We start from the raw sequence: 14821 nt of genomic DNA, 5'->3' as shown, positions 1-14821 counted from the left end.
TTAGATCTACTCAGAGGGAAAAGGATGAATCATTTAATAAATGGTTCTGACACCAATGCCTGTGTATTTGGAAGACGACAGAAGCAGACTCCCATTTCACACCAAATGCAGAAATACATTCTAAGTGAATTAAAAGCTTAATTATAAAACGCCACCTGCCACACTCACACTACCTTCTCCATGAAAATTCCTGGGGCTTTATCAATCATAGACAACCTTTTCCTGCTTCCTGAACTGACAGAAATCTCTGGCTGTGTTGTTGGAGGACCCAATGAAAAAAAAGAGTTTTTGGAATCTGGGAAACTGAGTAACTCGTCTGGTTCATTTTGTCCAGGCAGGACACGCATTGAGCTGGCTCCCTTCCTCCCTCATCCATTGAGGTCCTCTGCTGGTGTCACCATTCCACTCGCCCCAGGGCTGGCTCCTGCTCCCCAAATTTAACCCCTTGCTCCTGTGCTGCTATTCCCTCTCCACATCTAATTTTCCAAACCCGTAGCTTTCATGATCTATAATGCTTAGGGTTCCTGGTAAGTATTCTCAGTCTTTATCTGTCTTCCAAATTCTTATCTTGCATCTAGAATCATCCCGACTGTGGGCTCTTCAAGACTTTACTTTCTTGTCTCCGCCGGTGGCAGCACTGTCCTCACAAACACACAACATGGGACCTCTGACTCTTCGTCCTCATGAACTTTTAAAAAATATCCAGTGAGTTCCTAAGTTCTGCTCAAATGTCTTACCTAGATTCCCACTGCTACAGTTTACTGAAGCTCAGGAGACCTAGGCTCCCCTCAATCCTCTAGCCAATTCGCTTCCATCCTCTCTGGTTAGTGTAACCTCCTCCACAGTGTCCTGTGCTGTGCTTGGGAGGCTACCAGGGGCCGCAGCATCCAGGATCCTTACTGTTCAGCTCGAAGTCTTACCAAACCCATACGCTGGCCCCTGCCCTCCTTCCCAGCACATGCTTACTCTCCTGTCTCCTGCCTTGGCACAAAGTCTGCCACAGTCAAACTGGGCTCTGGGACCTGTGGCTCCAGGACCACCGTGAACAAAAGCTACTCACTGAACATGGATTGGCTGGCTAATGGGAGAAAACACTGGAAAATTCGACTTTATGTGGAATGTCAACTGCAAACTGTATTTATACAAAGCAATCCACCTGTTTTTCTTTCAGGGGGTTAAAAAAAAAAAAAAAAGAACATACATTTTTGAAAGGGAGGGAGGGAGGAAATATAAAAACTACAAATAGGTATTTGATCCCAGTATGTGCTGTGCTATAATCTGTCTCAAAGAATTAAAGGAATGGAAATACAAAAGCGCCACCACTCGGGGTGTCAGGGTTTTAGAAGGCAGGTGCTAACCAGATGAATTCCATCTTGGCTGTTATCTACAACGCCTGCAAGTGCTCTTGGACTTGGGGGTAGGAAGGGCCCCGTCTGCTGGGTGGCAGGGCCTGTATGGACTGACTTCCACACCAGGGCACCCCCACGAGACCCCGGGTTGGATGGGGCAGGCCGCACAAGGCAGGGGGCCACAGTCAGGGAGGGCTGGCCTGGGGCTTCCTCTCTGCCTTCCTCCACTTGCTTTCAAATCATTTGCTCTTGTTACAAAGTAATACGAGAAAGAGCTGGGAGAGATGGGGAGAGGGAGGAGATGCCAAGAAAGTAAAACTCTCTGCTCCAGTGAAAGTTGAAAGGAAGGCGACAGTCTGCCCTCAGGTGAAGATTCCGGCGCACAGACGCCTACTTACCTCTACTTTTTCTACTACTTGCTTCCCAAAGGAGCACACTTTGGTGGAACAGGTGACGGTCATGTTTTCAGAGCTCTCGTACTGACTCGTTACACCATAAAAAGCCCCGGCATCATCCTGAATACTGCAGTTCAGGTCAGCCTGTTGGAAAAGAAACGGAAGTGGGGGTTATCATCTCATGGCCGGAGTCATGGCAGGTGTGGCCTGGGGAGGCAGTGAGGTGATGCTCGTCTCAAAGCAAGTTCCGTGGCCCACTGGTTGTTGATTGAAGAGTGCGCTAACTCCAGCTGTCTTCCCTTGAAATGACAACCCTACACACATCTATTTCAATTTGCTTTCTGTGTTCAGTACACAAGAATACCGTACCCTTGTTATAAAAGATCCACGAGGTCTCTGAAATGTGTGCAGAAAGCAGTGTGTGAGCAGGGTTCACAGTCACTAATCTGTAGATATATTTAAAGATTTGTTTATTTGAGAGAGACTGAGAGTGTGGAGGGAGGGGCAGAGGGAGAGGGAGAGAATCCTTAAGCAGGTGCCCCACTGAGCACAGAGCCAGATGCGGGGCTCGATCCCAGGACCCTGAGATCACAACCTAAGTGGACATCGAGAGTCCATCGCTTAAGCCACCCAGGCACCCTAATACATAGATATATTTAAAAGAACAGGAGATCTATAGCTGACTGGCCATTTGTTATATATGCAAAAACAGAAACTTCATTACAAATTACAGCATCCAAAGGCAAATGGTTCCTAGGAAAGACTGGCTTAGAAACCTGCTAAATAAAGAATAATTTCCACTCATTTAAGGTATTTCATGATTACCTACTATGTGAGGTTCACGCTAGACACTATTTAGGACTACAAACAGGAGTTATATACATAAAATAGCTATTGTAGAGATAGAAATAGTACCACCAAAGGTGCTCAGAGTCTACACAATGGAAGGCATGACTTTCAGCCAAGGGAATTACTTACGGGATGGTTACGATGAGCAGAGATGAGCTGAAGGGACACTGGGGGCAGAAGGGATCTAAAAAAAGGGTGTGGCGTGCAGGCTACAGGTAATGGGGACCCTCTGAAAGTTCTGACACATAGTGGTTTTGTGATCAGAACTATTTCTGGGATAGACGTCTCAGTGTGGGATAGTGTCCACTGCAGAGGGAGGCTGGGAGGCCACGGCAATGGCTGGGCCACCGATGGAGGGCTCCCTCCCCTCCAATACCTACCAACTGGCTATGGCACACACCAGACACTGGGCATGGAGATGGGGGTCAGAGTGAGGCAGACCTGGGCCAGTCCCTGCTGCCATGGGCTCTCAATTTAGTAGGAAGGGCACCACCATGGGGATGAGCGCTCCTGAAAGAGGCACAGAGGGCCACGAGAACCAACGCCAGGGTCAGGGAAGCTTCCAAGGATGATGCAGCTCAGATCCAACAGGAGAGCCAGCCTAGGCAGGTGAACACGCCCTGAGAGAGTGGGTAAAATGTGCACAGAACCAGAAACAAGGCTAAGGAACGGCTGGGCTAAAGGGAGCAAGGGCAGGAGGGTGGCAGGAGAGGTGGGCGGGTTTCGGTCTTAAATTCTCAAACCAAGGGACACGGGAGATGTACGTGCACAGGCGGGCCCCAGTGACAGGTTACGGATGCACCTGTGCTCCTACAGGGCCCCCTGAGCACAGCGTGGAGACGACTCGGGCCGAGTGAGAGCACAGGCATGGATAGGGCCGGGGGAGGTCGAAGTGGTCCACGCAAGGGATGGATGGTGGATCTGCACCGCTGTGGGGCCTGGGGACACACGGGTGGACCTGACACCCGGTCGAGACCCAGTCTGTGAGGTTTGGCACATTGTGGCTAGCTAACTGTAACACCCTGACCGCACTAACCATTAAGAAGACCTGAGTCATCCCCCATAGGTTTTTAATAAGGATCTGCACTTGAATTTCCTTCTTGAACTGAGGACCAAGAAAATGTCCCTTTCCTTAGGCAAAACTTATTTTCTGGCTTCAAATAAAAAGAACCAGATGCTTTACATCCCCCCTCCTCCTTTTTTGTTACATGCCAAGAAATTCAAAGCTAAATTCGGAGCTCAACTTGAGTAATTACCTATCCCAGGTAGTTCTCATAGCTACTAACTGCCAGCGTACGGCTCCTTTTACGGGATTACAATCTGCTTTTACTTGTACTTGTCCAGTTTTATATTACTCATAAATTTAGTAACACTCTTTCACATTTTGCTTTTGGGAATTATATAGGGTGCAAACTGTAAATAAATAAAAATACCCAGGTGTACATTTTTCTCACATTCAAAGGCTGGATGTTGGCTCCGTGAAAGGATAGCGAGAAAGGATGATGTCTGAACCTGACTGCAATCTGCCCCGGAGCTCCCAGGGGCTGCTGAGCTCCAGCCACCAGGACAACGTTACCAACGTGTCCAAGGCACACACGGGAGCTCCGAGCTGGGATTCCATCTAGCTTTCCATGGCAGCTGCCACTTGACCAGCACTAAAAGTGGGCCTTCAAGGGAGTGTATGGAACAGTCAGTTAAGCACCCAACTCTTGGTTTTGGCTCAGGTGGTGATCTCAGGGTCGTAGGATTGTGCCCTGCATCAGCTCCACGCTCAGTGTGAAGTCTACTTAAGATTCTCTCTCCCTCTTCTTTTGCACCTCTCCTCCCCATTTCTCTCTCAAATAAATAAACCTCAGGGGGAAAAAAAAAAAGCAGGGACGCCTGAGTGGCTCAGTGGTTGGGCACCTGTCTTCAGCACTTCAGGTCAGGTCATGATTCCCAGGGTCCTGGGAATCAGCTCAGGTACTTTTCAGTGGTGACATTTATGCTTTCACAATTATGGTACAGTTTGTGCCAAAAAGTTTTAGTTTTTTTCCTCAAAAAAAAAAAAAAACCTTTAAAAACACATGTGGTAAGTAAAAAAAAAAAAAGGTCAAACTGGAATGTACATTTTATTTCTATCCCTAATCTTGCCAACCTCCCTACTGGTATACTGGTGTCCCCTGTTACTTGTTTCTCAAGTGTCCTTTTGGAGATAGCTAGCACTCAGATACACAAGCATACACATCTGCTTTTGTGTGTGTGCACAAAAAATGGTGCTCTTTGAAACTTTGTTGAAAAAAAATAGAGAGCTACATCCTAGGACTCATACATTACTGATACGAAATACCATTTTAGGAGTAACAGCCATTTTAAAACCTGAGCAGCCCCACATTTCAGTGGCTGCATACTATTCCATTCCACAGATGCACCCTAATAATTACTAACTGCTCTACTGATGGACACTTCGGTGCCCCCCAACATGGATGCAATCATGAGTGCAGGTACAGCAGGTGCCAACAGAAATTACTTTTACTTTCCTTTCTTTCAACTTAAAAAAGTTTCCAACATTGAAAGGGGTTTGATGAACTATAAATAAACGGATAGTGAATACAAATACTCATTATTTTTGATACAATCAAGTTGTTTTGTAAGACTGGTGAACAGTCAAAAGCAGTCTGGTGTTTTTGGTGTGAGTGGAGCGGGAAGGAGCACAGGGTTGGAGACGTGGGTCAACGGCAGAGGCAACCAAACAGCTTATTTCTTTTAAATTACCAACCTCCACCCATGTCACAGATACCACCAGGCGGAAGGCTGCTTTAGAACGGCAGGCACCTCAGCCCCCCAGGCACAATGCTTTTCCTGCCCTTTTTTCAAATGTTCCACATTTTACTTTATGCACTTCAAAGGCATTAACAATGTAGGCTAATTTGGACACTTAATAGCTGAAGCAAGCACAGAAGTAAACACACTACATAATCAGTCCCTATACACAATTTAAAAATGTTAACAAAGTTCAGAATGGCATTTGCCCCAATGTGATGTGAGCAAAATTGCTGGAAATGCCCACAGCCTCCACGTGCGCACCTCTGAGTTTCCACGCCTAAGCAGCGCCGGTCAAAGCCGCTGTCCCACTGCAGCGGCACGCTGTGTAGACATGACTACACTGGATTCGTTTTTAAGACCCTCTTTTGTCTATTTGACAAAATTATTTGCAGTAATAATCAGCACTCTGTTGCACTGTTTTAGACTTTAACCACACACACACACACACACACACACACTCCTCAAGCAGTAACAGAATGACAATTGAAGTAACTCAAGTTCTGTTTTCCTGTCTTCGTAAGGACTGTGCTCTCATGGCTCATTTCCTAATCTACTGTATAACCGCGGGAAGCAGCAGGACGGCGGGGCTGCAGCTCACATGGCTCTAGAAACGGACACAAGGCTGAGTCCACATGTGTTATTAGAGTAACACAATAGTTACTAGAAGTGTGCTAAATTGAAGCACATATACATATATATATATATATATATATACACACACAAAAATAAAGTATGTGCATGTATGAATAAAAAACACTAACTTCAATCATTTAGGACTTAGGCTACAAAAGAAAAAAATCTTTTTAGGAGTGTTTTATCAATGGCATTGTTTAGGCCCATGCGCACATGGTGAGAATAAAAGCGAGAATGATTTTCAGATGGGTTTTGCCACTAACCTTCTCTAAGACCATGGACATCCTTACTGCCAGCACCTGGGCAGACCATCCCCACCCTCTGACCTTTGGCTCACCACTGTCCCTTAGAATTCTCCCAAATAATTTGTTAGTTTTATTTATTTATTTGTATTTTTTTAATTTTTATTTATTTATGATAGTCACAGAGAGAGAGAGGAGAGAGAGAGAGAGGCAGAGACACAGGCAGAGGGAGAAGCAGGCTCCATGCACCGGGAGCCCGATGTGGGATTCGATCCCGGGTCTCCAGGATTGCGCCCTGGGCCAAAGGCAGGTGCCAAACTGCTGTGCCACCCAGGGATCCCCTTAGTTAGTTTTAATTGGGAATGGACGACCTGTGGTTTTAACGACAGGAAGTATCAAAAATGAGGCTATTAAAATATACACGTTATGAAAACCTGCTCAGAAATTAGGCCACCAAGTTATGAGTTCTAAAGTTATGGAAGTTAACTGTTTTTTTTTGTTTTTTTTTTTTTACATAAAATCAAAGCCCGACATACGTTCAGAGAAATGCCCAGATCACAGGTTTACAACTCAATTAGTTTTCATACAGCAAACACACCATGTAACCAGCACCCAGGTGAAGAAACAGAAGCCCTCTCACCCATGCTCTCTTCCAGTAATCAGCCCCATAACTCCCAGGGGTGATCTAGAGGCTAAAACACTGTATTTTAGTTCTGTCTGGTGGTTTGAACTTCAAATGGAATCACAAAGTGTGGACTCTGTGTTTAGTTCCATATGCTCAGCACTATAGTGTGTAAGATGCATTCAGGGCTGTATGTAAGCTCATTCACCCTTGTCTGTACAGAGTATTCCACTGAATGAAAAAAATACCACGATCTATGCAGTCTACTACTGATGGGCACTGGCGATGTTTCCAAATGGGACTGATCATGAAGAGTGCTACTCAGTAGGGGTGCCTGGGTGGCTCAGTCAGTTGGGCTTCTGACTCTTGGTTTTGGCTCAAATCATGATCTCAAGGTTGTGAGATCGAGCCCTACATCAGGCTCCATGCTGAGCACAGAGGCTACTTAAGATTCTCTCTCCCTCCCCACCAGCCCCTCTCCCACTCCCCAAAAAAGTGTTACTCTGTACACCCTTGCATATATTTTTGATGAACATATGTATGCATTTCTGTTGGGTGGAAGTTCCCCAGGAGTGGAACCGCTGGGTCATGAGGACCATGCACATTTTAGCTTCCATTTAGATAAGAGGGATAGATGGTTTCATTATTATCTTCCTTTTTTTTTTTTTTAACATTTGAGAAAACTTTAATTATTAGTATAAATTTAACAGGTTGGCTTTTAAAAAGCTTCTCAACTAACAGTAAACAACCCATTTGCTATTACAACTGCTCTGCAATTACTCTTGAACATGGAAAATAATCATGTAGCCATCCAACCATATCACAGCTGTTCTTCAGGAATTTTCTAGGAGGAGGTATTGATGTGAAAGATAATCATCTGTCAGCTGAGGATGTTACGATTACCTCCAGAAGGAAATGCATTCTCTGAGCTCCTATGGAGCAAAGGTAATATCAAAGACAGAATTTCTAGCATCGAATCAACAACAAAGGAGGCAAACTCTGTGATGAGCCTTAGATTGGCACTGAGTTCATTACCCACCCTCTTGACTCCTTTTTCCCAACTGAAAACTCAGGGCAAACCTATTTCATACAGTTCTGAAGACAAGCAAATAAAGAATGTGCTGGTATCAGAGGTACGATTTCTGCCCACATCAGCTTTTCTCTGACCACAGGATAGTTTCTAAAAGCAAATTAACATTAAAAAATCCGAGAAACGGTGAAAACCCAGCAAACTTATCTTCCCAACAAATCCTAAATTCAAACCATGTCCTATCCTTTCCTTTGAGGTCAAGTCAGCTTAAAATGGTTATGGGCCAGGCTCTGGAGTTAAACACGCACACGTGTGCGCACACAACAAGTGTGGCTGGGGAGGGGAATTCTAAACAGGCCCTTCTAAGGAGTCTTGCCCATTTTGCTTTAGAACCTAGAGATCCTATATACGAACTGGGTTTAGAGACCAATTCTTTCTCCTACTACCAAATGCAGGAATCCCTTCTACAGTATGCTGACCTGTGCTGCCTTCGGGCTAAATATCTTTAGGTACAGGAAAATCACTGCTTTAAGAAAATACCATGTGCTAGGCAGACTTGTTAGCTCTTTTTCCTGACGTATTAGTTTTCTACTGCTGCTTAACGAATGACCACAAACTAAGTGGCTTAAACCAACACATTTGGGGCACCTGGGTGGCTCAGAGGTTAAGCATCTGCCGTTGCCTAGGTTGTGATCCTGGGGTCCTGGGATCGAGTCCCACATCGGGCTCCCCACAGGGAGCCTGCTTCTCTCTCTGTCTGCGTCTCTGCCTCTCACTGCGTGTCTCTCATGAATAAATAAAAATAAAATCTTAAAATAACCCCCAAACCACAATTTATGATCTTATACTTCTACAGGACACACTTTGACATTGGTCTCCCCAGGGTAAGCTCAGGGTGTGGGCAGCGCTGTGAGCCTCTCCAGAGCTTTTGGGGTGAGGGTGGATCTGCTTTCCTTGCTTCTTCCAGCAGTGGTCTGGAGGCCACCCACGTTCCTTGTCTCTGGGCCCGGCCCCCCATTTTCAGAGCCTGTAAAAGCAGGCGGTGTCCTTCTCTGGCAGCTGCCATCTTTCCCTGGCCCTCCTCTTCTACTTCTAAGGAACCTGGTGATTACCCTGGGTCCACTCAGATAATCCAAGATACTCTCCCTAGCTGCTGATAAGCAACCCGATGCCCCTTTGTGTGCAATGCAATATATTCACAGATCCCATGGCTAAGGTCTTGGAGGTGACTCAGCTACCACACACCTCAAGTTGCAACTGGCTCCCCTGTGACTTGCCCTGAGAGCTCTGCCTCCTGGAATCACGCAGGCCCGAGAACACCTCTGTTGGACAGTTACGCAGTTTTCATGTTTCCTCCTTGCTCTTACCTGTCCTTTCCCCTTCTCACCGACAAGGTTCTTCAGGCCCTATCTGCTTCCCTGGATTCAAGTTCTACGTTTATCTTTTAAAACCCCATCCTGGGATGCCTGGGTGGCTCAGTGGTTGAGCATCTGCCTTTGACTCAGGGCATGATCCTGGAGTTCCGGGATCGAGTCCCACATCGGGCTCCTTGCATGGAGCCTGCTTCTCCCTCTGGTTCTCATGAATGAATAAATAAAATAAATAAATAAACCCCATCTTGATTTCGGATCTCCCTTCCAGCTAATCCAGATATTTGAGAAATCTGACTTTTCCTCTGTACTTACTGTATCCCAGCCATCTGACCGACAGCATGGAGAGTGGTGACTTCTTGGGGTCTCTATCACCTACAGAGAAGACTTGCTTCAAGAAGCCACCAGGGTGATGGGAAGAGATAATGCAGAGGAGACCTAACTGGCAGCCTTTAGCAACAGAACCACCGCTCCTAGTAACTCGGGGAATCCTCGCACCCCAGAACAGATATGGACAGAGCCTCAAGTTACATGGACATAGATGTGACCTCATATAAATGGGGTTCCTAATTCATTATCAAAACCAGTCTCCACAGAGCCAGTCTGAGCTGAGCCTCAGTACACAAGGATCCAGCATGCAGGACAGCTACAACGATGGCTTTTCCCAAAGAGCAAAATCAGCACTTCTTCTAATCTGTGAGCTTACGATCTGTCTTAAGCTTTGAGTCTAACAGCTCAACAAGCACCAAATTGCCATCTTTCCCACAAAGAGATGATTAGAGAGGTTACAGAATTCTGGAAATTAAAAAAAAAAAAAAAAGGCAATTGTTAATAAATGTGTATTGAATCAATTAAGAACTTCAGGGTCTGCTGGTGGGCAAGTCCTGCAAAGCGATACGAGGTCAAAGTAGAAGCAGGTCACAGTGCCGGGCAGACAAAGCTGACTGCATCAGACAGCAAAGAAACAAGAACGACAAAAAAAGGAAGCCTCACACTTTCCCGAAACTTTCTCTTAAATAAACATCCTCGTCTCATACTCCTCAAATGCAGCCGAAACACTTAAGTCACCAGACAGTTCTCTGGATTTGTGTCTCATTACCTCTCATTCCGCTAGCCCGTTTATTCACGTGTCTGTTCTACTGTTTATGTTTCTGAAATTTGAAATAAAAAAGCAAGATACTTCAAAGATATGATCCTTCCCATTTTATGAGTGAGGGAAAATGAGGCTGAGCCCTGTTAAGTAGGATGCAGAGTCCTCGAAGGGGAGGGCTGGGCCAGGGGGCCACGGGTGCAGAGCCCAGGGCTCTGGAAACCTGGCTCCAGGTGGCTGAAGGACCAGGAGATGAACACTAGAGCTGCCAAGTGGAGACCCAAGGGCACAGCTCACCCAGGAGTGGCACTAGGCTGCTTCGGAGGGAAGAATCCTGCTGGGGGGACAGGGAGGAAGCAGGGGAGGGGGCAGGGGCACCAGGTTAGGGAAAGAGGCGGCAGCTGGTCACTCCATTCCCACCCAGACCCCCCCTTCCACTCCCCAGGGCTTGGAAGAACTGGGTGGGAATGGCTCCGTTGCAAAAATGAAAACATCAAGAGGACTGTCCCCTCATAAGAGACAGTCCTAATAGGCACTGATGGATGCAAGGAGACGCTGGCATTTTCAAACCGCCACTTTGAACCTCTCCTCTTCATCCTCTCTGAGCCATGATCAAAGGCCCAAGATTTCAAATTGTGAAGCAATTTTTTCCAATGGCAGCATCTGGCTCCTTGGCAGGCGGCACTGGGAGCCGGGCCCTGCAGTGGGCGGCTGGCCAGGCCTGCCACATGGCCAGGCTCGGCCAGGCAGGGCACCACGTGGGCCTGCAGCTGCTCCCGCGGGCGCCAAAGGACAATCGCTCTGCACTGGGCAATAAGCCGGCGGGCAGAAGTAGCCCAGGAGGCAGTGCTGGGGGGGCCCCCCTGGTTGTGGGGGGGGAGGGCAGGCGTGAGGATGCAGGCTGCTCTCAAACCCTCCGGCCTGACTCATTTGCATGCATCTGCCCCCTGGCCCACCCCCTTGGCATCAGTGGATTGAGTTGGGGGATCGCTGGGATGACCCTGGGACACCTCCCCGACAAGGCAACCTGCACTGGGGGAGAGTGATGAAGCTGACCTCGGGGAAGCAAGTCTTTAATACGTTCCCCTCAGACCATTGCACCCTTGCCCAACACAACGGGACAGCAGCTGTAGGGTTCCTGCCACAGCTGTTTTAAATAAGAATAATAGGAATAAACTCAGCCTGGCTCTTCAAGTTACTTTCCACTAATTATGGCATATATTTACATCTACAAAATAGAAGATTTAAAAAAACACCACCAAGAGCCCCTTTATTGTGCAGATTGGCACCCCTATTTGAATTTCATAAACATTTAGTACTTCAAAGAATCTTAAAAGCTTGCTTTAATTACAATATGCACTGCTTGAAAGGCTGGCTGTTTGCATTGCAAATTCCTACAAATACCAGCATTCATTTAAAAAAAATTCAATTAATATCACCCACACAACTTCAGGTAACTGCCACTGGTGACTTCACACAGTAGCTGGGATGAAAGAGCCAAGGTCTCAGCTCCAAGTACAAAGCAGCTGCATAGGGCAGTTCTTGCCAATGGAGGCGGTTAATGAGTCCTGGGCTCCCAGCTGAGCTAGCCCTGCACACATCACATTCTTCAGGTGTGTGAACACTGGCCAGAGACCACCCTTTCCAAGATGGAAAAAGGACCTTTTTCTGGTCTGGAGTTTTTGTGCAAAAAAGAGTCCTTTATGGAATGACAACAAATCAATTAACAAGTGTAGAGTTGCCAAATAAAATACAAGACACCCAGTTACATTTGATTTTTAGGTAAGAAACTTTTTTATTATCTGTGTCTGAAAGACTGCACGGGACACATGTGCACTTAAGTGTATGTTGTTTACCTGAAATTAAAATGTGACTGGGTGACTGTATTTTTATTTGCTAAATCTGGCACCTCTACTGGCAAGTCATGTTTACCAAAAAGAATAATAAAAATTGGGACTTACTCTTAAATCTCATTGCTGTAAAAAGACATTTTCTGCTCACGATATTTTAAGTAAGAAAAACATTAAATCTCACAACTGACAGCCCACTGACAAGTCCTTGAGACAGGCAGAGTGATCTTCCTCTAGAAATTTAAATGCCTTGAGGATAATAGTTTGCTAAGGGCAAAAGCAATCTTGGCTTAATGTTATCCTGACCTCCAGGATCCTATAAACCTACTTTAACACGTAAAAATTCCTTTGGGAAGTTCCCATATCTCTACCCCACCCCCACCCCCCAAGCTATATGTTAGCAATCATCCTCAAGCATATGGCCCACTGATATACATTTGAAGGGCCTCATGGCTAAGGCCCAACAGCTAGCCCTCAAGGTCCTGCAAACCTTGCTTCCAAATTTCCTTAGAGATTTTGACTATCCCTAACCCCTTTGCAACTTGAAAGGTTCTAATTGGCCACCCCCTCATAACCTCAATGCGATTCTTTCTGCCCACAGGTACTACCCCCGTGATTTAAGAGAGCCACCCTACTTGGGGTGCCTGGGTGGCTCAGTCAGTTTGGTGTCTGACTCTTGGTTTCAGCTCAGGTCATGATCTCAGGGTCATGGGATCGAGCCTCACATCAGGCTTCATGCTCAGCAAGGAGTCTGCTTGAGATTCTCTCACTCTTCCTCTGCCCCTCCTCCTGCTCATGCGGTCTCTTTCTTTCTCTCAAATAAATGAGATCTTAAACAAAAACAAAACTGAGTATGTCTCAAAGATTCTTTCTTGACTGTTCACTCTGAACCCCAACATTTTCACATCAGAATATAATTCTTTTTAGTAAAATCAAATAATGTACAATGTTTGTAGATGCATGTAAAAACTCCAGAAGGATACATGGCTGTGGGGAAACTTCACTTTTCTTTTATGGTCTTTTGATCTCCTTGGACTAGTTATAATAAGCTTATATTGCTTTTGTAATGTAAAAAGTAAATTAAAATAGGGTGGGAGGTTGGATGTACTCTGGATCTCCACTTGCACAGTGGGGAGGGATTTCATATATCACCAAGGGCCTGGGTCTCATTTTAGACAATTGACCAAGACCCCTGAGAGGTTTATGACTATGTCCAAATAAGTCACTTATTTCTTACAAAACCAGGTCTGGAGATGAGAACACCGTGACACCGACACCTTAGTTCTTTCCTTCTCGGGTTTTTTTTGAGGTACAGTTGCAGAGAAGCTAATTGTGCTACCATCAACAGGGCAAATACTGGGGTGTGCAAATGCATCATGCGTTTGCCTGCCCCTGGACCTTCTGGTTAGCAGTAGCTCTTGGGAGGACAGGGGCTTAGCATCTCAGCCTGTAACCTTGGGGTGTGGAGTTCAACATCCTCGTGCAGGAAAGGATGGACTCCTGAGCTGGGCTGTGTGAGCAACCACTTGAGCCAGATGACCCAGGTCAGAAAGCATTAGAGGAACAGCTCTCAGACGGGATCTCGCAAGAGGTTAAGGAACTTCTAATTTACTTTCTGCCTAGATGTCCTTAAGTGTTCAAGTTAAAAAAAAAAAAAAGTATCCATAGTGACTGAGGTTAAGGGATTGGGGGAAAAGCAGAGCGAGCTTCTGCTCCTACTTTCTAGGCTGTCCTATTCTGCCTTATATTTTCAGGTGGATTCAGTAAGTCTTTTAAGTAGAGGAATGGCAACAGAGATCAAGGTTTCCGCCTCATCTCTCGTTGTTCTCCAAGTTCTAGAAGACCTTCAATGCCTCCCAGTAGGATTCCTTGTCTCTGAACAAAAGTCTACGTCCCCTGAACTCCTTCCCACTCCCCTTCCACTGACCAAATTCTTTTAAGATTCTGCTCAAATGCTATGTCTTTGTAAGGCCTCTGGAATGTTCGCAGGCAAAAAAGGTTCCTTCTACCTCTGTGCTTCCACCTTTCCGACACAACTCCTATCCCATGGTGCTGTCACTCACCTGCCATCCCATACCAGACCCTAAGGTGTGCCTCTTACTCTGGTCTGTTTTCCCAGGTCTCTAGGATCAGTGTAGAGTTCACTGAATGTTGACTAAATGACTCACCAGGGTGTATATGTTTATTACTTAATGCAAATGCAAAAACTATTTCTAAGAGAACATAACAAACTCCAGAGATGGCCTGGAAAAGCTCTGGTGTGCATCTCTCAAGGTGTCCTCCCTGGCTTCAGTACATTCCTTTAGAAGCATCCCTCAATAAACTATCAGATGCTTCCTCTACTGGCATGTGATGTCTGTGCTGGCTACCTGGCAGGTGTGTCATAGCCCCTGATGTATAGCACTTTATCTAGGTGTAGGGAAGGAAATAAAATGACCTTTCAGCCAACAGATTTTTTTTTTTAAACTGTTAAAAATCCGCTATATGCACTGCACTGCTGGAGATGCAAAAGTTACAGATGGGATTCCTGCTTCCTGGGAGTGTGGGGGTGGTGGGCCTACAAAGTCCTATCCCTGTGCAATAGGG

General features: G+C 46.0%; 1 protein-coding gene across 7 annotated transcripts in view; it reads right to left on the bottom strand.

The window, feature by feature from the left end:
• Positions 1–14821, bottom strand: part of TEAD1 (TEA domain transcription factor 1) — a 269759-nt gene that overhangs the window by 16179 nt on the left and 238759 nt on the right. For all 7 annotated transcript variants that reach the window (XM_038569059.1, XM_038569061.1, XM_038569063.1 and 4 more), the window contains one exon: positions 1748–1888. In XM_038569059.1, the coding sequence (XP_038424987.1) occupies positions 1748–1888 (141 nt within the window). The remainder of the gene's footprint in view (positions 1–1747; positions 1889–14821) is intronic.

This window comes from Canis lupus, chromosome 21 (genome assembly GCF_011100685.1).
Source record: "Canis lupus familiaris isolate Mischka breed German Shepherd chromosome 21, alternate assembly UU_Cfam_GSD_1.0, whole genome shotgun sequence".
NCBI classification, from domain to species: domain Eukaryota; kingdom Metazoa; phylum Chordata; class Mammalia; order Carnivora; family Canidae; genus Canis; species Canis lupus.
Note: the sequence above shows the minus strand (reverse complement) of the source record. Positions and strands in the feature narration are given on the sequence as shown.